Raw genomic sequence first — 21,712 nt, forward strand, 5'->3', positions numbered from 1 at the left:
TCGCTGGTCCTCCGACCCTTCGGGCCAAGGCCTGCCACAGGGCCTTTGCACTGACTATTCTCTCTGTCTTCCATTCGGAGTCTGTGATTAACACCCTCACCTCCTGCCTTTGCTCCGACATCACTTCTGCATCGTGTTGGTGAGGCCTCACCCGACACCCTATTTATACTTGAGCCCTCGCTGCCCCAGCAGCTCACCCTGCTTTGTTCACCCAAACGCCCTGGGCACCTTCTGAGCTGCTCTCACGGCTTACTATTTCTTTGTTTATTGCCTTCCTTCTCCGGTTGCGTGTAATCTCCGTGAGACCAGGGATTCTATTTATTTATTTATTTATTTTCCATCTCAATTGCCAATGCATCCAAAACACTGGAAGATCTCCGATCAGTATTTGTGGAAGAAATCAAATGAATGCTGAGAGCACCACTGGGCACAGTACTCCCCACTATGTTATGTGCCCGAATTCATTCATTCCCTCAACAACCCAGGAGGTGGCTGGTAGTACCATCCCCTGGTACAAATGCAAAATGAAGTCACAGAGAGGCAAAGTCAGCTGACACACACACACAGAGGGCAGAGCTGGGATTTGAACCCAAGCAGTGTGACCTTGCAGTGTGACCCCTAACCCCCAGGGCCACGGGGGTAGTGCCTCTGGGCCCCTGCATTCAGCTCTCCCCAAGGGTGCTCCTTTCTGGGCAGGGGTTGTGGGGGTGGTCAAGGAGACATAGGTTTGCCTTCAGAAACCTCATGTAACCTCTTCGAGTCTGTCTCCACCTCCCTCCCCTGGGGCATGGAGTATTTAAATCCTAGGGGAATATTATCTTCATACTGTATTATATTATATACCGTATATTCATATATCTCACTGGTATATATATATATATATATATTTTTTTTTTTTTTAGATTTATTTATTTATTTCAGAGAAAGAGCCAGCAGTGGTGGGGGCAGAAGGAGAGAGAGAATCCCAAGCTGGTTCCGTGCTGAGCGTGGAGCCTGACACGGGGCTCGATCTCACCACCCGGAGATCATCACCTGACCCGAAACCAAGAGTAGGATGTTCAATTGACCGCACTACCCAGGTGCCCCTGAATTATCTTCATATGAGCAGATTTTAAACCAGAGTCTCTCTCCATCCTGCGTGTTCACCCAAGAGCAGTGAATGCTCATGTTCACACAAACATCTGTACTCACAGGTTGATAGCAACTGTTCATCACCGCCCCAAACTGGGAACACTCCAGAAATCCCTCAGTGAGCAGGTAAAACAATGGTGCATCCACACCACGTGACACTACTCGACCAGGATGAGAAACAAATCCCTGAGACCTCCAACCACATGGATGCAAAGGCGCAACGCTGAGCGAGAGAAGCCGGACTCGGGAAGCCACAATCTGTGTAATCCCAACCGTCCGGGTCACCTGGGTGGCTCAGTGGCTGAGAGTCTGCCTTTGGCTCAGGGCGTGATCCTGGGGCCCTGGGATCGAGTCCCCCATCAGGCTCCCTGCATGGAGCCTGCTTCTCCCTCTGCCTATATCTCCGCCTCCCTCTCTGTGTCTCTCATGAATAAATAAATAAAATATTTGAAAAAAAATCCCATCCATATGACGTTGGCCCCGACAGACATCTACTTCCCAATCCCCAGAGCCTGTGAATATGTGACACTGCAAAAGGGGATTTTTTTGGGCTCTGATTATGGTAAGGATTTTGAGATGGGGAGCTTAGCGGGTGACCCTAAATTCAATCACAAAGGTCCTTCTGAGAAGGAGGGGGGACAACAGGAGCTGTGATCACAGGAGCAGAGGTCAGAGAGCAGAGAGTTTGGAAGATGCGAGCCCCTGGCTTTGGAGACAAAGGAGCCACAAGCCAAGGAACACAGGCGGGTTCTAGGAGCTTCTAGAAGGACCCGATTCTCCCAACAGCCTCTGGGAGGGATGTGACCCTGCTGCCACTTAGATCTTAGCTCATTGACACCGATTTCAGGCTTCTGACCTCCACAAGGGTACGGACATGGATTTGTGTAGTTTGAGGCCACTTGGCATGTGGTCATTTGTTGCAGCTACAATAGGGAACATAACATTTTCGGAAAGACAAAGCTGGATGGACAGAGACTAGGACTAGATCCACGGTTGGGGGGGCAGTCAGGGATGAGGGGGCCTGACCACAGAGGGATGATGGGAACTGCTCTAATGGTGGTGATGGTTACACCAATCTACACATGTGCTAAAATTCATAAAACTCTGCACCCCGCCCCAATCAACTTTACTGTGTGATTTTCAAATACATGCTTAATGCCCATTAACTATGATTATAACAAAACATCCTGTTGGCCAGAGAGCCTCTGGGCTGCCCAGGGATGTGCAGGGAAGTGACGCTTGCCTAGGTTACAGGCCTGCCTTGGATTTGCTCTGTGATCTGAGGCCGCTTACAAGCCCTCTCTGGTCTCACTTAAAGAATAAGCAGTGGCAGAGGCTATAGGGACGTCTTTTCTAGGGACGTATGTCCAAGGAGAGCTCTCCAACCCTGGGAGCTTTAGGCCTTTTTGCCTGAGATGGGGCAAATTGATTCATTCAGCCCACAAATATTTACTGAGCTCCTACTATGTGCCAGGCGCTGGGAGATAGAAGAGCGAAACTAAGTGATCAAAAACCCTATTGCAGTTTGTGTTTCAAAGGACAAAACTGAACCCCAAACGTTTTCATGTGTGTGCGAGTGTGTTCTTTAAAGATTTAACTAATCTCTACACTCGACATGGAGCTCGAACTCACAAGTCTGGGATCAAGAGTCGTCGCACCACCACCGACTGAGCCACACAGGCACCCCTGAATCCCAAACATTTTAAACGTGGTATGTCGGATGGTGATGGGGAAAAACAGAGCAGGGTTGGAGGGGGGGTGGATAGGGAGCATCTGGGGGAGGGTGTGGGTTTTAAGGGAGGGTCCTCTGAAGAGGTGACCTGAAGGAGGCTAGGGAAGGAGAATGGGGGGGGGCGTGCGTGTGCAAAGGAGGTGACAGGATCAGCTGCAGGGATTCTGGGGTCTGCAGGGGGCTGGAATGCCCCCTCCCTGTGAGCGGCCCTATCCTTCTGGAATGTGATGAGGCTGCAGGACGTCTCTTAGCAGCCCAACTGGGCCGTCCTGCTGACTCACGCCTGTGCCTGTGGTCAACCTGCTCCCTCTGGGGAACAGTGCCAAGAGTCCCTGGGCCTGTGCTGGGTTCAGCGTGCCTCATTCCCAGGACACACTGTGCAGCGTCCGGTCCAGCCACCCCATGCCTCCGTCTGGGTGGTTCTCGGTGCCGGGAGGACCTCTCCTCACCTCCTGAAATTCCGCTTACAGCCCATCTGGGCCAGCATCCCCATCTCTGGGCCGCTCCATCTCCAGGGGGAATGACTCATGCCTTGGCCAGAGTACAGACAAACAGGCTCTTTTCACTTGCGGGCTCTTGGCAGGAGAGCAATTAGAGTAACCTCTTTGGGAGATCACTTGGCAACATTTTAATTATGGAGACCACCTCCGCTAAAGCGGGAGACACCCCCTGTGTCTGCATTGTTACTCATCTCTGCATCCTGTTTGCTTCTTTTGCAGCCCTTTTAATACTTGGTAACGAATTTCTTTGGTTATTCACTTTTTTAAAAAAAGATTTTATTTATTTATTTGACAGAGAGGGAGAGAGAGCACAAACGGGGAGCGGGGAGCGGCAGGCAGAGGGAGAGGGAGAAGCAGGCTCCCAGATGGGCAGGGAGCCCCACTCGGGACTTGAGCCCAGGACCCTGAGATCGTGACCTGAACTGAAGGCAGACATTTAACCGAGTGAGCCACGCAGGTGCCCCTGGCCATTGACATCTTATAATCAGTCAGCCCCACTAGTTGGGGAGTGAGGAGGAAACAGAAATTGTCCCCCTGTGTCCCACCTCCAAGAATCAGTGCCTGGCTCCTCCATCCTATCTGTTGGAGGTACAAATAATGGGATCCCTAGAAATGTATGGAATAGACAGGTGGCCTTGAGGACGTGCCCAATTCAATATATACCGGGATGTTTACTACAGGATCATTTACAAGACTTGAAACAACACGGGACTGGATAAATACACCAGGGCCTCATAAATATTGGAATCCCACCATTCATAAGGAGGTGTTTATTTATTGAGAGGGATGGGGGTCACAGGTGTATTTCTCAAACCCAGTGCACTTCAGATTTGTGCACTATACTGTGTCTATATATCCTCTATTAAAAGGTAATCCCAGGGGCACCTGGGTGGCTCAGCTGGTTAGGCGCCTGCCTTGGGCTCAGGTCATAGTCTCAGGGTCCCAGGGTCGAGCCCTGTGTTGGGCTCCCTGCTCAGCTCTCCCTCTGCCTTCTGCCCTCTGCCCCCTACTTGTGCTCTTGGTTGCTCACTGTCTTTTTTTTTTTTTTTTTTTAATTTTTTAAAATTTTTATTTATTTATGATAGTCACAGAGAGAGAGAGAGAGGCGCAGAGACACAGGCAGAAGGAGAAGCAGGCTCCATGCACCGGGAGCCCGACGTGGGATTCGATCCCGGGTCTCCAGGATCGCGCCCTGGGCCAAAGGCAGGCGCCAAACCGCTGCGCCACCCAGGGATCCCTGGTTGCTCACTGTCTTAAACAAAATCTTACCCCCCCACACACACACACACAAAAGAAAAAAGAAAGAAAGAAAAGAAAATCCCATAAACGGGAATGTTTACGATGCAATGTTCTGGTGTCTGCAGCTTACTTTGAAAACATATCACAAATAAGGATGGGTGTAGACATACATGCTAAGGCATATATAATAAAATTTTAGTGGTGGTAGGCACAGGGATGTTCGTGGATAATTCTTCCAAGGTTTTTTTTTATATGTTTTGACATTTTCACGCTGAAAGATTGGAGGGATAAGGAGGTGGCATTTATTTGTCAAGATGTCCCAGATATTACAAAAGGTTAAAAGGCATAAAGTAGAACCTTGATTCTGTTTTCAAAAGAGAGAACTGAGATGAGATACACCCATGAAGACAAATTTCTGGCAGGTAACCCTTAAAAGTGGTTAACTCCAGGGATGGGTCTGGGGTAGTTGGGAGACTAGAAATCTGCATTTCATGACCCCCTATGTCTTGAATTCTGAATTTTAAAAAAGATTTTAATTTATTTATTCATGAGAGACACAGACAGAGAGAGGCAGAGAGAGGGGGAAGCAGACTTCCTGCAGGGAGCCTGATGTGGGACTCGATCCCAGGACCCTGGGATTAAGACCTGAGCCTAAGGCAGATGATCAATCACTGAGCCCCCCCAGGCTCCCCTTGAATTCTGAATTGCAAGCACAGCGGCAGTGACTGCTCCATGCTCACCCCCTGCTCTCAGCAGGTGGGACCAGAGATGTCTGGGGGGGCGATGTGGGAGCTACCCGTGGAAGAGCCCGGGCCCTCAAACACGTGGCCACATGACTCAAAATACTTAATGGCTGGGATATGAGCCCTCAATGAATTTCTACTGCTTTCAGCACCTCGAGTGGGAGGATGTTTAAGTCTCCCAGACTTCCTTAGTAGGGCGCATGCGTATTTTTTCTTTCTCTTTAGAAAATCTAATTAGGAAAATAACAAATTCTTGGATCATATCTCTGTATCTTTGATCATCTGGGTTTATTAATAAGTTAATGGTCTCTCCCAACAATGCCATGCCAGCCCTAGGGGATCCCAGTACTACCAGTTTGGTGAGTAAGCTAACTGCCTATAGAAGCACATGCAAGCGTTCACAGTGAGAGTGCTCTGATTCCTCTTCTCCTCCCCCCTCCACCCCCTCCCCCTTTTCCCCTTCTCCCTCCTCCTCCTTCTCCTCCCCCTCCTCCTCTCCCTCTTCCCCTCTTCCTTCTAAAAAATATCGATTTCATACCTTGCACCTTACTCTGCACCTTGCTTATTTTTTAGGTCAATCCACAGCCGTCTCATTCTGTTTAAAAATAGCTGCAAGATATCCCACTTGCATCCTTTTAAAATTATTTTCCTTTTGAAGAGCTGTATTCATCTTAAGTGAGTTTTGACAAGCGCATCTCCTCCTGCAATCCGAACTCCTGTCAAGATACAGAAGAGCCCAGTGCCCCCAGAAAGTTTCCTGGTGCCTCCTCGTTATCTGTCCCCGCCCTTGCCGGGGAGGTGACCTCTGTCCCGAATGCCCCCCAGAAATGGAGTTGTCTGGTCTTAGGTGTTCTATTTTTTTTTTAATATTTTATTTATTTATTCATGAGAGACACAGAGAGAGAGACAGAGAGAGAGGCAGAGACACAGGCAGAGGGAGAAGCAGCCCCATGCAGGACTTGATCCTGGGTCCCCGAAGGCAGGCACTAAACTACTGAGCCACCCAGGGATCCCCCTGGTCTTGGTTGTTCTAGAACTCTCATCTTATAGAATGCACCCTTGCATCTGGCTTCTTTTGCTCAGCATAACATTCTTGACATTCACAGGTGTTCGTGTGTATATTAGAGTTTTTTTCCTTTGTGCTGCTGAGTCGAATTCCACTGTGTGAATAAATCACAGTGTGCGTATCCACTCCCCTGTTCATGGCTCTTTCCAGATCAGGCTAGGTTGCCTAAAGCCGCTGCAATCACCCAGGTGTTTGTGTCACCCTACATTCTCATTTCCTTGGGCAAATAACCAGAGGTTGGAATTGCTCGGTCACAGGGTAAGTCATATTGTTTGGACTATAGTAACTGTGCAGTTTAAGTTCTGACGGGGTAAATCCCCTCCCTCCTTTCTTCCCCTGTCCCCACCCTCACTGGTAATTCCTGCGCATTTCCAATCCACACAAACTTTGAAAAAACTTTTAAAAAACATTTGAGCTACATTACTTCAATGTATTACTTTCATAATAATCATAGTCCTGGAGGAAAGCTTAGTTAAAGAAATTAATCACTCTCTTCAAATTCTGAGTTCTTTCTTTGTACTGAGGCCCCAGGCTTTGACTGTCAAAGGCCAGCAGATTCCTTGCGCCCCCTTGGGCCCCCACTACTCTGAGGCCCCCATGCCAGCACGGCCAGTGCTGTTCCGTTCCCGTTCCCACCACCCGGTTCTCCTTGTTCCCTGCATACGCTATGCTCCACCACACCTCAGATCTCTGCCTGTGCCTTTAGCCTGAGGCTCTTTGTGACTTCTCTCTCTCTCTCTCTCTCTTTTTTAAGATTTTATTTATTTACTTGACACAGAGAGCAGGGAAGCAAGGGAAAGCAGCATGCAGAGGGGGGCAGCAGGCTCCCGACTGAGCAGGGAGCCCGACCTGGGGCTCGATCCCAGGACCCTAAAATCATGACCTGAGTTGAAGGCAGATGCTTAACCCACTGAGCCACCCAGGTGCCCTTCCTGACTTTCCTTTCTCTCTAATGCTTCCTCTCTCTCTCTCCCTTCCAACGTGCATTTATTAAGCTCCTACTCTGTACCTCCCCTGGCCCTTGGGTCACTCACAGCCTAGAGCCTTGCCAGCCAACAGAACTCTCCAGAATGATGGAAGAGTCCATTTTGCACCGCCCCCGATGACAGCTGCTGGCCCCGTGTGGCCAGTGAGCCCTCGAAACGTAGCCGTAGCAACAGGAGGCAATTTTAATTGAATTTGCTTATTATTGGTTTCAGCTGTAACCTGACACTCAATTCCAGCCACTAGAACACTTTGTAGGCAGGTTTGGAACAACTCAAGCCTGGGAATTGACTTTTTGAGCTGTGAGGCCATGAGATCTAGATGCAGATCAAGCCTTCCTGATGGAAGGTGGTGTCTCATTGAAGAAAAAACCCACTCGGTCACAGCAGCTTCGCGTACCAAGAATGGAAAATGTTTCATTGATAATTTTTCTATCGGTTACAAGTGGAAATGGGAACATTTCACAAATAGCAGGTTAAATAAAATCTTTGATTAAAATGATATTTGCCTGTGTCTTTTGCTGTCTCTCTCTTTTTAATGTGGCCGTTAGAAAATGTTTACCCAAGGGGCTCACAGTGTGCGTCTGGGGGACAGCGTTGGTCTGGAGGATGGACAGACCACAGACTCACTGGTCCCATGTGAGTGACAAGCTCCTTGTGAAGGTGATGGCTGCAGAGGGACAGCCCCGTACTGCAGTTTGAGGCCCTGTCTGATCCCTTTCTCTAAGGGTTTTTTTATTTTTTAAGATTTTTATTTATTTGAGAAAGAGAGAGAGAGAGAGCGCGCACAGCAGGGGGAGCGGCAAAGGAAGAAGGAGAAGCAGGCTCCCACTGAGCAGGGAGCCCCATACAGGACTCAATCCCAGGACCCGGGGCTCATGACCTGAGCTGAAGGCAGACACTTAACAAACTGAGCCACCCAGGCACCCCTGTCTATGGGGTTTAGAGCGAGCCCCTTGGAGCACATCTCAGATGTGCGGTCCTCTCCAGGCCTCAGTGTGTCCATCTGGAACAGGAACCCTAACCTGGGCAGCCTCCCAGGGCTGTTTTGAGGATCCAAGGAGCTAATCCACACAAAGCCCTGGAGGAGCCTGGTGCATGCCGAATGCTCAGGAAGGTTCTAATTATCACCATTCTTCACCCCGTCCCCACCCTTCCTGGCACCTGAGTTCCTGGCTCAGGAGGGGTCACGGGATTTGGAGAAGGAAGCAGGAGAGACCTCACAAACCCTGACTCAGCAGAGAGCGCCAGGTCTGGCCCGTCCCCAGGCATCACCTACTGCACCCATTTCACAGACGCATGGCTCCTGGCGCCTCTGTCTGCCTGCTTGCGACCTTCGACCTTTGTGACTCAGGCATTCTTGCCACAGTGGCAAAGTCTGGGGGAGGGGGGGAATGGTCCCAACATCTGGCTTCTGATCCAGGCCTCCCCAGCAGCCCCAGCGGCTCCCTCCTTGCCCTGGCATTCGATGCTACTAGAGGGTCCACCAGGTGCCACTCTCCCTCCCAGAGCCTCTCTCCAGCCAACTGCACTGCTCAGTTCTTTCCAAGTGGTTCCTGGATGTTCCCACTCCGCAGGCCCTTTGTAGGACCCCCAGGCACACGTCCCACCTCCCCACTCCCAAGACCCCCGAAAGACCATGTGACCTGCCCCTTGCCCCTTGGCTCTGCAAACCTGGGTCACTGGGGATGGGGTGGCTGTAAGCATCTCCCAAGGCACTTTATTTACTAGCAGGCAGCCCAGAGTTCCTCCCCTCTCTCCCGGCCCAAATTCCACCCAGGCGAGGAGGTCCAATGTCTTATTATTTGTTTATTGCTTAGAACCTTTTTATTAGCGCCCCCCTTCTCTTTGGGCAAAGCAGCAGCTCTGTGACTGGCAGGGCTCTAGCCAATAAAACCTTCGAGTGGCTCAGCCTTCCCCAAGGAAGGAGGGGGCCGTGTTGTAAAAGCAGGGCTGGAGAGAGACCTCAGCCATAAATAGGCGGAGATGAGACCGGGCCTTACAGGAGGTTCTCCAAGATTAGAGGGAGGCAGGGAGGGGTGGCAACCGCAGGTCCAAATCCCTGCTTGGCTTCCTCTGGCCTCAACTCTCTGTCTCTGTCTCTGTCTCTGTCTCTGTCTCTCAGAGGCCTGTGGTGGTGCAACCCAGCATGCAGACCCTCCAGGAAATGTGGCAAAGCCCAAACTACCTACAAAGCCTCCCAGCCAGGCTGGAGCTACCTCCCCTCCCTCCCCTCATGCACCCCCAGCCAGGGCCCCCTAGTCAGGCAGCCCTCGTTCAAATCCTGGCTGCCCCCCACTTGCTCAGTGGTGCGACCTCGGGCAAATCCCTCAAATTCTCTGGGCCTCAACCATCTCAGCTGCAAACAGGGTGACAATAGCTAATCATTTGTGCCGGTAAATCTCAGACAGTTGCTACGAGGCAACCCACAAGCACACGAGAAAGGAGCACGGGGGGCGGGGGTATCAATGTCGCCTGGGCCTGCCTCCCCACGGCCTCCACCGCCACCCGGGGCTCTGAACACGACTGTCCCTGTCCCGCCTGCCTCCTACTCTTCACGTTTCCCTTTTCAAATTTTGTTTCTGCCCTTACCCTCCCCCGTTTGTACAGTGGATACATGCACGGCTACGGGGGAACATGCACAAAATTCATAAAGCATGATGCATCACGAGCCCCGCGAACGAGGAACGAGAACATTCGGAGCCGTGTCTTACGGGCGTCTCTGGGTTCCTCCTCCCTGCAACCGCTAACTCAGTGCAATCCTTGCCAGTCTCTTGGTTTGCTCAAGAGAGTTTTGTCCCGTTGCCTGTATCCTCAAAGCAATACATGAGCTTTTCTTGTTCGCTGCGGGGGGAAGAGGGAGTGTAAAAAGTGGAACGAGGCTGCAGAAGATACCCTGCGAATTCTTTGGCTGGACATTAAGAGTCACGCATGTGGCTGTGCCTAATACTGGTCCCTGTGAGAATTTCCCACTGGCCCCTGGTCCCCTCCGCTCCCCTCTCCCTGCCTGCCCTGCCCCTGCTCACCTGCCTTCCAGCCCTGACTCATCCTGCAAGCCCTGGCTCCCGGCTTGCCTAATCTCCATTCATTCCTTGACATCATTCTCAGAGACTCCCCAGGGCCCCGAGGTGGCCCCGAGGTGGCCTGACTCTGTCCCTGTCGGTGAATAGTCCCCCGTTTGGTGTGTGGGATGAGTCTGAAGCTGGAAGTGTGCTCAGGGACCCACCAAGAATCTGGCATTGTGCGAGAGGGAGTTTGCCCCAAGAGGGGGAGAGATCATCCCAGGCAGAGGAATGTTCGCAGGCACAGGCCCCAAGGTGTGAGATCCAGGCTGCAGTGGGTGTGGAGGCAACCAGGTGGGGCCCTGGCATTGAGGAAGGTGGGGATTGTGGGAAGACAAGTGCTCCCACAGATGCAGCAGGGTGAGCAGCGGGACCTCAGCCCCACTCCCCTGTTTTAAACCAGAGCAGCTCTGTCTTGAACTCTATTATGGGTTTCTCCTCCAGAGTAAGATTAGTCTGGAACAAAGAAATCTCTGTCTCAAAAGGTTCTAGAAACAAACCATCACCATGGGTGCTAGTGAGCCACAGAAGGAACCTGAGCCAGAGGTAGATTTGGATATTAGAAAAGACTTCTCGGGATCCCTGGGTGGCGCAGCGGTTTGGCGCCTGCCTTTGGCCCAGGGCGCGATCCCGGAGACCCGGGATCGAATCCCACGTCGGGCTCCCGGTGCATGGAGCCTGCTTCTCCCTCTGCCTGTGTCTCTGCCTCTCTCTCAATCTCTCTGTGACTATCATAAATAAATAAAAATTAAAAAAAAAAAAAAGAAAAGACTTCTCTGGGAATCCTCACGGAGGAAATGACTATGCAAAGGCACTGGGGCAGAGAGCAGTGAGGTGTGACCCGGGAATGGAAGTCCCAGGATACATGGAATACAGGCAGGAGGCCAGACCATCAGGCCACCACCACTTGGGACTGGAGGGAGGGGAGGGACAGCTCTGGGAAGGACTAGAAGCAGGGAGGCTGGGGTGAGGCTGGGGTGAGGCAGAGAGAGGAGGCCTAGGGGGACAGGCAGGGTGAGGGCATGGGATGGAGAGTCCCAGGAGGGGAGGGGGAAAGGGGCAGTGCCTGGGGGTGACCCGGGGACCCATGATGGGGCCATCCCCGAGATGGCAACCCAAGAGGATGGAAGATTCGGGGGAGCCACTGAGCTCCCACTCCAGCTGGGCATGGTGTGCCTGTCTGAGCTGCCTTGAGGTGGGGGGACAGGCCGGGTGCTGAGGCCCCTCAGGAGGGGCATCCTTCTGGGTCCAGGGCTTCCAGAAGCTCCTGGAGAAGAAAGGTTGAGGTCCGAAGGGCACCACCCAGGGGGCTACAGACATTCAGGCCTAGGGCTGCTTACAGGGGAGGGCTATTCACCCCCACATTCCAGATGGAGAGACTGAGGCTCAAGAGGGCACGTGCCTGCATCAAGGTCATGCACCGAGCAAGGGCTGGCGACCTGCTGGCCCCTGGGTGTGGGGGAGCAGAGAGGAGGGGGGCTCCCAGCTGCCTGGGTCCGGGGGGAGTGGATGAGGCCTTCCCAGAGGTGGAAGCCCAGCAAGGGGCCCATTTATCTCTGGAGGGAGAAATTGCAGGTCCCAGGGGCCAGAAGACCAGGAGAGAGGAATGCTGGGTGGAGGGTGCTGGGACCGTCCTGAAGCAGAGCTGGCACAGCCTGGTGACCCCCTCAGCCCCAGAGCCCCAGCGCCCCCGGGAGGCTGGTCTCCATCACACAGCAATCAGAATTCAACCGCCATGCACCCTGGCTCCTGGGTGAGGGACGGATCCACACACTACAGCCTGGGTGGGGGGGGCCGGTGGGGAGACCCTCCTGGCAGAGCATAAGCCACTGGGGGTCGGAGATCATCTAAGCAGCTCGCTGTGTGACCCGGGGCAGGCCACCCACCCTCTCTGGGCCTCCACTTGCTCATCTGAAAAGGCAGCCACGGGGAGGGGGGCTCGCCAAGGCTGTTGAGGACGGGGAGGCCACAGACTCCGGGGGCAGACAGATCGGGCTGGGATCTGCTTTGGGCTGCGTGATCACGCTCAGGGCACTTGCCCTCTCGGCCTCAGTTTCCTCATCGGGAAAGCGGGTACAATAAAGGTGTCTGACTCATCCCCAGGAACAAAGGGGTCACGCTCAGGAGGTGGGGAGTGCTGTGCCCTGACCTCTCTCTCCTGTGAGGGCTGATGAAGCCAGGGCCGGTCCTCCTGTCCTCCAAGCCCCCGGGGGACTCAGCCTCTGCTCGGGGTCCCAGCTGCACTCCAGCCCTGCCCACCCCTGCTCCCCCATCTTCCCGTGAACACAGCAGGCATCACATTCCGAGCCCTTGAGAGGGAAAGCATCCCCATCTGGGGGTGCTCTGGGGCGTCCAGCAAGAAAAGGGGCCCCCAGGCCCTTATGTTTCCCGAGCAGTTACTGTGAGCCCGACTCCTGCCCTCATCCAGCCCTTTATCAGGAAGATGCCTTTGGAAGACAGAGAAACCAAGACCCTGCGACAGTCGGGGACACCTCAGGCATCCCAGCAAGTCACTCAGCACAGCCTTGTGCCCCACTCCCTTCCAGGAGAGACCTGCACCCAGAGCATGAGCCAGCCAGGTCCTGGTCTGGGTCAAGTTTGAGGCAGCAGGAGGCTGGAGGCCACCAATGCAGAGGCTCATGGCTCTTCCTGCAGGCCACCTCCTCCGGGGACAGGGAGGAGGAGGAGGAGGAGGAGGAGGAGGGGGATCTCCTGGCTGGTGCCCAGGCCCGGGCCTCACCTGATTTCTGAGATGTTGTTTTCGTGCGTGTCCCACAGGGCCGGGATCCGGGGCTCGGCGGGCCCGTCCATGGCAGGCCGGTGAGGGCAGGGAGGGGAGGACGCGCAGGAGCAGGAGGCACGGGGCCAGCTATGTGCGGCGGCGGCGTCTGCCACCGGAGGAGCCCGCCAGGTGCCTACCTCCGCGCCCAAGGGGAGGGGCAGCTCCCAGCCGGTTCTCCCAGCTGCTACCCACGCCTCCAACAGCGGGAGAGGCTGGGAGGGAGCCACCCTTCTCCGAGGGTGGGAAGGGGAGGAGGGCTGATGGGCACATCTCAGGAATCTCCCCAGTGGCCGTGGGCCAGAGTCCAGGGGGCAACTCCAGCTCCGTACTGGAACCTTCCAGGCTAGTGGTTCTGGCCATACCCACCTGGAGTCTCAGTTTGCCAATGTGACAAAGCTAATCTCATCTCAGAGAGTTCATTCACTCACGCGCTCATCTATTCATTCAAGAAGTATTTATTGAGTGCCTCGGGTCTGCCAGGCGCTGCTCGAAAGGCTGGGATCCTGTTAGAACCACCTGCTGTGTTCGCGGGAGGATGGGGGAGCAGGGGTGGGCAGGGCTGGGGTGCAGCTGGGACCCCGAGCAGAGGCTGAGTCCCCCGGGGGCTTGGAGGACAGGAGGACCGGCCCTGGCTTCATCAGCCCTCACAGGAGAGAGAGGTCAGGGCACAGCACTCCCCACCTCCTGAGCGTGACCCCTTTGTTCCTGGGGATGAGTCAGACACCTTTATTGTACCCGCTTTCCCGATGAGGAAACTGAGGCCGAGAGGGCAAGTGCCCTGAGCGTGATCACGCAGCCCAAAGCAGATCCCAGCCCGATCTGTCTGCCCCCGGAGTCTGTGGCCTCCCCGTCCTCAACAGCCTTGGCGAGCCCCCCTCCCCGTGGCTGCCTTTTCAGATGAGCAAGTGGAGGCCCAGAGAGGGTGGGTGGCCTGCCCCGGGTCACACAGCGAGCTGCTTAGATGATCTCCGACCCCCAGTGGCTTATGCTCTGCCAGGAGGGTCTCCCCACCGGCCCCCCCCACCCAGGCTGTAGTGTGTGGATCCGTCCCTCACCCAGGAGCCAGGGTGCATGGCGGTTGAATTCTGATTGCTGTGTGATGGAGACCAGCCTCCCGGGGGCGCTGGGGCTCTGGGGCTGAGGGGGTCACCAGGCTGTGCCAGCTCTGCTTCAGGACGGTCCCAGCACCCTCCACCCAGCATTCCTCTCTCCTGGTCTTCTGGCCCCTGGGACCTGCAATTTCTCCCTCCAGAGATAAATGGGCCCCTTGCTGGGCTTCCACCTCTGGGAAGGCCTCATCCACTCCCCCCGGACCCAGGCAGCTGGGAGCCCCCCTCCTCTCTGCTCCCCCACACCCAGGGGCCAGCAGGTCGCCAGCCCTTGCTCGGTGCATGACCTTGATGCAGGCACGTGCCCTCTTGAGCCTCAGTCTCTCCATCTGGAATGTGGGGGTGAATAGCCCTCCCCTGTAAGCAGCCCTAGGCCTGAATGTCTGTAGCCCCCTGGGTGGTGCCCTTCGGACCTCAACCTTTCTTCTCCAGGAGCTTCTGGAAGCCCTGGACCCAGAAGGATGCCCCTCCTGAGGGGCCTCAGCACCTTGCCCGCCCCCCCGCCCCAAGGCAGCTCAGACAGGCACACCATGCCCAGCTGGAGTGGGAGCTCAGTGGCTCCCCCGAATCTTCCATCCTCTTGGGTTGCCATCTCGGGGATGGCCCCATCATGGGTCCCCGGGTCACCCCCAGGCACTGCCCCTTTCCCCCTCCCCTCCTGGGACTCTCCATCCCATGCCCTCACCCTGCCTGTCCCCCTAGGCCTCCTCTCTCTGCCTCACCCCAGCCTCACCCCAGCCTCCCTGCTTCTAGTCCTTCCCAGAGCTGTCCCTCCCCTCCCTCCAGTCCCAAGTGGTGGTGGCCTGATGGTCTGGCCTCCTGCCTGTATTCCATGTATCCCGGGACTTCCATTCCCTGGCCACACCTCACTCTGTTTGTCCAACCCCCAGTCTTCTTCCCAATTGCTGGTCTCCTGATCCCTCAGACACCTGGAATCTGGCCACGAAGCCCAATTTTCTCACCTGAAACGACTTATCTTTATAGCACAGAAGGAATATGGGCACCCTGTTTTAAAAAAGGGGAGGAGGAGGAAATGTCTGAGCAGGTAAGTCCAGATAGAAAATAAAGATCCCCATAATCCCCCTTCTATCCACAGAGAGAACCACCGATGACAGTTTGGTGGCATCTTCCTAGAAACTTTTTGTCATTTTTCTGGTATGTTCCAGAGAAATTTTTGTTGGATGAATAAATACAAAACTACTGGGGCGCCTGGGTGGCTCCGTGGTTGAGCATCTGCCTTTGCCTCAGATCGTGATCCCTGGGTCCTGGGATCAAGTCCCGCATCAGGCTTCTCCCTCTGTTTGTGTCTCTGCCCCTCTCTCTGTGTCTCTTATGAATAAATAAATAAAATATTTTTTAAAAATTACTGTCATTTAAAATTTGATTCCCAAGGGGCACCTGGTGGTTCAGTGGATTAAGCGTCTGCCTTCAGCTCAGGCCATGATCCCGGAGTCCTGGGATGAGCCCCACATTGGGCTCCCTGCTCAGTGGGGAGTCGGCTCCCTCTGCCTCTGCCCTTCTCCCCTTGCTTGTGTGCTCTTTCTCTATCTCAAATAAATACATAAAATATTTTAAAAAATAAAATAAAATAAAATTTGATTTCCTGGCCATGTGTTGTTGCACAGTGGGAGGGATAGGGCATGTCAGACTCACATAGCAGATGCACAAAGGGAGCTCAGAGAGGTGGGATGAGCTGTCCAGGGTCACACAGCGTTGCCTACTTTCATTCTGTTGGTGGGCAGGAGACAAACGTCCTGGGCCAATGCACCCCCTGCCCCCCAGTTCATCTACCCAAAGGCCCAGGACTATGCGCTGTGGTTTGCGGAGCCTCCCCCAGCGCCCCCCTCCAGATGAGTTTGAATCTTACCTTGGCTACTTTCAGACTTAGCCTTGATGTGCCCATCTGTGCAAAGGGGTCCCTCGAAGGGAGTGGGGGAAATCGAGAGGGTGAGCTCTCCCTGTCTGGGGCTGATGGACTCCCCTGATGTTAGGGGGAGAGGGGGCTGAGCTGGGACATCTTTCCTGGCCCTCTGGGCTCGGCTGCTCTGCTTTTAATGACTGTTTGTTTCTGGGTCTGAGGAGGTGACAATCCTGTCCTGCCCCTCCCATGGGAACCTCCCCTGAACCCTGTCACCAGGTCCCCCCACAGCACTGTCAGAGCCAGAGAAGCCCACCTACCTGTGCCACCCTCATGTTCCAGAGGAGAAGGAGAATCTAAGGGGACCAGAACACTCAGATCCTTGAGGGAGACTGGAAAGGAAATTTGGGGAGTTCTCCTTGGGGGGCAAGGACATCTGGGAAAACCCAGGGAGAATTTAGAGGAGAATTCTGATGGGAGAAGGAGGACCTGGAGGCTGTGCCTGAGAGGCCAAGAGACCAGCTAGACAAGGTAGCCCGGAGATATAGAAACGTTTGCACCTCAGGGCCTTTGCACTTGCCATTTCCCTGGCTGGTGTGCTCTTCCCCAGAGAGTTGGATGCTTCAGGGCCTCTCTTCAGCAGAGTTGGCCCTGCTTCTCCTCCCTGACCTCTCCCATCAAGGTCTCTAACCTTATTTTTTTTTTCTTTATTCCATAGCACTCATTCCCTTCTGATATCCTAAATGTGTTACATCCTCAATGTCTTACTTTATCCTAAATGCTGACTGTCCGTCTCCACATTGGACTGTCAACCCTACAAAGACAGGGCTTGTTATGTTTGTCCCCTTTCGTATCCCAAAGGAAACGCCTTGAAAAGTTGCTGGGACTTATGGGCTGCTCGGTAAATGCTGTGAGTGAATCATCATGGGGTGATGGGGAGTGAGCAACTGGTGATGGTGGTGCCTGGAGAAACTTTTGAATCTCTTCAAAGATGGGAGTGGGGATGGGGAGATGCAAGGCCTGGCTGTGGAGGGCGATGGACCCAGGATCTCGAGGAGGTGGCAAGGGCAACCAGAAGACAGAGTGGCTTCTTACCCAATGACAGGAGGAAAGGGACAGTAATGGGAATCACTGACCCCACCACCGTGGATCTGGGGAGGCCAAGGTGTATGAGGGACAGGAAAGATAGTTGGAGGTGGGGGTGAGAAGAAGAAAGTGGAAAAGCCAGTGTCAGCTGGTGGTCCCTGGGAGGAGTGAGGATTATCCATCATCCCTCCATGTAGCCTCCAACCATCCATCCATCATTCCTCCAACCATTCATCATCCATCCCACAACTATCTATCCATCCTCCAACCACCCATCCAACATTCTCCATCCATTCATCATCCAACCTCCAAACATCCATCCATCGATCCATCCTCTGACCATCCATCCCTTCATCCCTCCATCCATTTATCACTCATCCTCCAACCATCTATCCATCATCCCTCCATCCATTCATCATCCATCCCCAAAACACCCATCCATCTATCCATCCTTCAACCATCCATCCGTCATCTCTCCATCCATTCATTTACCCAACCCCCAAACATCCATCCATCAATCCATCCTCCGACCATCCATGCTTCATCCCTCCATCCATTCATCACCCATCCTCCAACCATCCAGCCTTCATCCCTTCAACTAACATTTCAGGGTGGCCTCCTCTGTGGGACCTGACATTGCATCTACAAACAAGACAGGTAAGTAAACACGGCTTAAAGCTGCACTGTCAATGCTGGAGCCACCATTCACGTGCGGCTATTGGCCACTAGAAATGTGGCTTGTGTGACCGAGAAAGTGAACATTTCCAGTTACATTGAATTTTAATTAACTTACATGTAACTTTTTTTTTTTAATTTTTATTTATTTGTGATAGTCACACAGAGAGAGAGAGAGGCAGAGACACAGGCAGAGGGAGAAGCAGGCTCCATGCACCGGGAGCCCGACGTGGGATTCGATCCCGGGTCTCCAGGATCGCGCCCTGGGCCAAAGGCAGGCGCCAAACCGCTGCGCCACCCAGGGATCCTACATATAACTTTAAAAACAGAAACAACATCAAATACTTTCCTCTTAAATGCAACATTAATGTGTTGGTAAAATTACATTCCAATCTACCCCTTCGAAGCTGAGCATTGCAATTGAGATAAAACATGCAAAATATCTCTGCAGTGATCTTTATATTGATTAAATGTTGAAACAATGATTTTTCAGATATGATGGATTATGTAAAACGTATTCCTCAAATTAATCTTATCGTATTCTCTTTGCTTTTTTTTTTTTTTTTTTTAATGTGGCTACTAGAAGGTTTAAAATAACACTCGTGGCTAGCATACTAGCCTACTTGACTCCGCTGACCTGGGGCAAATGTGGTCTGGTTGGTGTCCTGCCTGCAGATACTGGGCCTCTTGGGGGGGGTCAGGGATGGCTTTCCAGGGACAAGGGTGCCCCACTAGGGGAAACTCTCTAGGTGAGCAGGACAAAGGGCTAGATGCTGGAGAGACACCCAGAAGGGACGTTCCTTGTCCAAGGAGGGAGCATCTGGGGACCAAGGGGGGTACCTCTGGGCCCCGGGGTGGAAGCTCATACCTGTCCCTGGGGCTTCAGGGTAGCAGGGACCAGTGCTAGGTAAGGATGTGCTAGGCTGGCCAGGACATGCCCCCTCTGCCTCGACAGCAACCCCCCCACCCCCAGGATGGACACGTGTCACCAGTGTGCACCACTGACCATGAGCGGGAGCCCCTGAGGCCTCAGACATCAAGGAAGGTCTTAAACGTGCCCTCCCTGTTCTGGGCCGCCCCCCCACTCTGCCCCACATATTAATTCCTTGGTGTTTCCCCAGGCCTCCACTGGGGCCCCAGGAAGCCCCAGGTTGTGCCACTTTGCTCTTGGAGCTCAGACATGGGCAAAGGGAGGTCACTGGGTCATGAGGGCACGTTTCCACAGAATCGGGGCCATTGTCACCTCCAGAGCCTGACCTTTCCATTAAAAGCTAGTAATTGCCAGGAATTCTGGGATAGCTGAGGATCTGACCAGCTCTGGCTGCTTAGAGGCTGGGTTCCCAAGAGGGCGGAGGCTGGGGGCAGGGCTTCCAGATCCTGGAGTCAGGAATAGACTCTGAATGAGGCGCCGAGGGGGACAGGACTGGAGCTGGGGGTCCCGGACTTCTGCGTCTGAGGGAGGAGGGTGCTGGAGGCTAGGACTCCCGTGACCTAGACAGACACGAAACTGGGACACCTAGACACCTGGACCTAGGGAATGGGTGGGCCAGGGCCAGGGATGCCCTTGGCCCCACGGCTCTGGATGGCCCCTTTGAGAGGGAGAAGAAGACATCACACAGGGTGGGGTGGGCGGAGGACAGCTGACACCTCAAAGGCAGCCTGTGCCCTCCCACCAGCTTTCCCCTCTAATCAGTGGGTCCATCTCGGGGTGTGCAGCGTTGCAGAAACCTCACTCTCTGCTCTCCACCCCGATTACTCCATCCCTGTGGAGGAGCCTGCCCCAGGGCCGATACTGCAGGCCCGGCCCCACCCCGCACACTCACCCAGGCGCCCCGCCCACCTGCTCCTGGGGCGGGGCCGGGGCTGCGCTGGGTGGGGGCGGCCACACCCGGTCCCGCCGGGGCCTGGAGCTGGCGGGGGACAGGGGGACGCTGGCGGGGAGGGAGCGCTGAGAAGCGGAGTCTTTCCTGGCTGCTCGACCACAAAAGTGAAGGGGCCCAGGTGTGCAGAGATCCGGGACCCCCAGAGGTCAAGCCGGGTGATGACAATGTGTGAGAGCCCAAGGCTTGGGGGCCTGGACTCCTGGGTCTGACGGAGGAGGCACTAAAGTCCCTGACTCTGGGCACCTGGGTGGCTCAGTGGTTGAGCATCTGCCTTCAACGCAGGTCGTGATACTGGGGTCAGGATCGAGTCCCGTATCAGGCTCCCCTCAAGAAGCCTGCTTCTCCCTCTGCCTGTGTCTCTGCGTCTCTATGTGTGTGTCTCTCATGGATAAATAAATAAAATCTTTAAAACAATATTAAAGTCCCTGACCCTGGGTCTGAGGGGCTGGAGGCCTGGAGTCCTTGATCTGGGAAGAGATTGGGCATGGGGAGTTTAGCCCCCAGGACTGGGACACACAGAGCCTTCTGGGGTGGGGGTGTTAGATATGGGAGTGTTGGCTCCACGGGCACCTGCGTCTCCCAATCCTCTCAGGTGCTCCCAGCAACATCCTCACCTGTCCCCAGGGCTCTCCACTGCCAAGATGCCAGGACCAGCCAAACCAGCTGTGCCAGTTGGGCATCCCTGTGACCCCCCCTTCCCTGCGGTGACTCCAGGAAGACCTGAGCCCAGCCCGAGGCCCAGGGCTGTGAGTAGGTGGGTGGGAGGCGGGCTCATGTAGGAGAACAGGGTGCCCCAATTGCTGCTTCATCCTCTCGCCTGCCAGACCTGTCCTGCTCATCCCTCTCATCCCTGCTCCTTCCATCATCCTCCTGCCTTGGGCAAGGGGCGGCACCTCCACTTCCTTCTGCGGATGACACTTCCTCTCTGGCCCTCCGTCCCCCAAAACCTGCTCCACCAAACATCTATCCTGTCCTTCCTGCTATTGTGTTCCATTGGTTCATTCAGCAACTCCTACGGAGTGCCTATTCCGTGCCAAGCACTGTCCTAGGTGCCGGGGGTAGAGTGGTGAACCAAACCCGAGAATGCGTCATGGTGGGCTCAGTGATGACTCCACACCCTCATCCCAGGACAGATACTGACCTCACACAGCATAAGGGACTTTGCAGAGGTGATCAAGTTAAGGGTATTCAGATGGGGAGGATGACCCTGGGTTCTTTGGGAGGGTTTGATGTCATCACTAGGGTCCTGGTAAGTGAAAGAGGGAAGCAAGAGGGTCAGAGTCAGAGAGAGATTTTGAGATGTTCCGCTACTGGTTGTGGAGATGGAGGAAGGGGCCGTGAGCCAAGGGATGCAGGTGCCTCTAGGACCTGGAAAAGGCACAGAAACAAATCAGCCTCTGCAGCCTCTAGCAGAAACACAGCCCTGGACACATTTGGCTTTTAGCTTAGTAACAACTACTTTGGATTTCTGATCTCCAGAACTTCAAGATAATAAATTTGTGTTGTTTTATTTTCTATTTTATTTATTTGTTTTTTTTTTTTTTAGATTTTATTTATTTATTCATGAGACATACAGAGAGAGAGGCAGAGACATAGGCAGAGGGAGCCCAATGCGGGACTCGATCCAAGGACCCTGGGATCACAACCTGAGCCAAAGGCAGATGCTCAACCACTGAGCCATCCAGGCACCCCAATTTGTGTTGTTTTAAACCACTAGATCTATTGTCTTTTGCTACAGCAGCAATAAGGAACTAGGGAACTGTACTAGGGAAGGAGGATAAGGAGCAGCTAAAAATTATATAAATGGCAAGGATTGAGAAGCATTAGGAAAAAACATAAGTCAGAAGAAGACGCTGGAGGGGA

The 21,712-nt window shown here is 54.0% G+C and overlaps 1 protein-coding gene across 1 annotated transcript in view; it reads right to left on the reverse strand.

The window, feature by feature from the left end:
* The window catches only part of SULT2B1 (sulfotransferase family 2B member 1), a 34,865-nt gene extending 21,461 nt beyond the window's left edge, over positions 1-13,404 (reverse strand). The window contains exon 1 of the mRNA XM_077846569.1: positions 13,197-13,404. Within this exon, the coding sequence (XP_077702695.1) occupies positions 13,197-13,267 (71 nt within the window). The 5' untranslated portion in view covers positions 13,268-13,404. The remainder of the gene's footprint in view (positions 1-13,196) is intronic.
* Positions 13,405-21,712: the final 8,308 nt, after the last annotated feature.

The sequence above is a fragment of the Canis aureus genome, chromosome 1, assembly GCF_053574225.1.
Source record: "Canis aureus isolate CA01 chromosome 1, VMU_Caureus_v.1.0, whole genome shotgun sequence".
Lineage (NCBI taxonomy): Eukaryota > Metazoa > Chordata > Mammalia > Carnivora > Canidae > Canis > Canis aureus.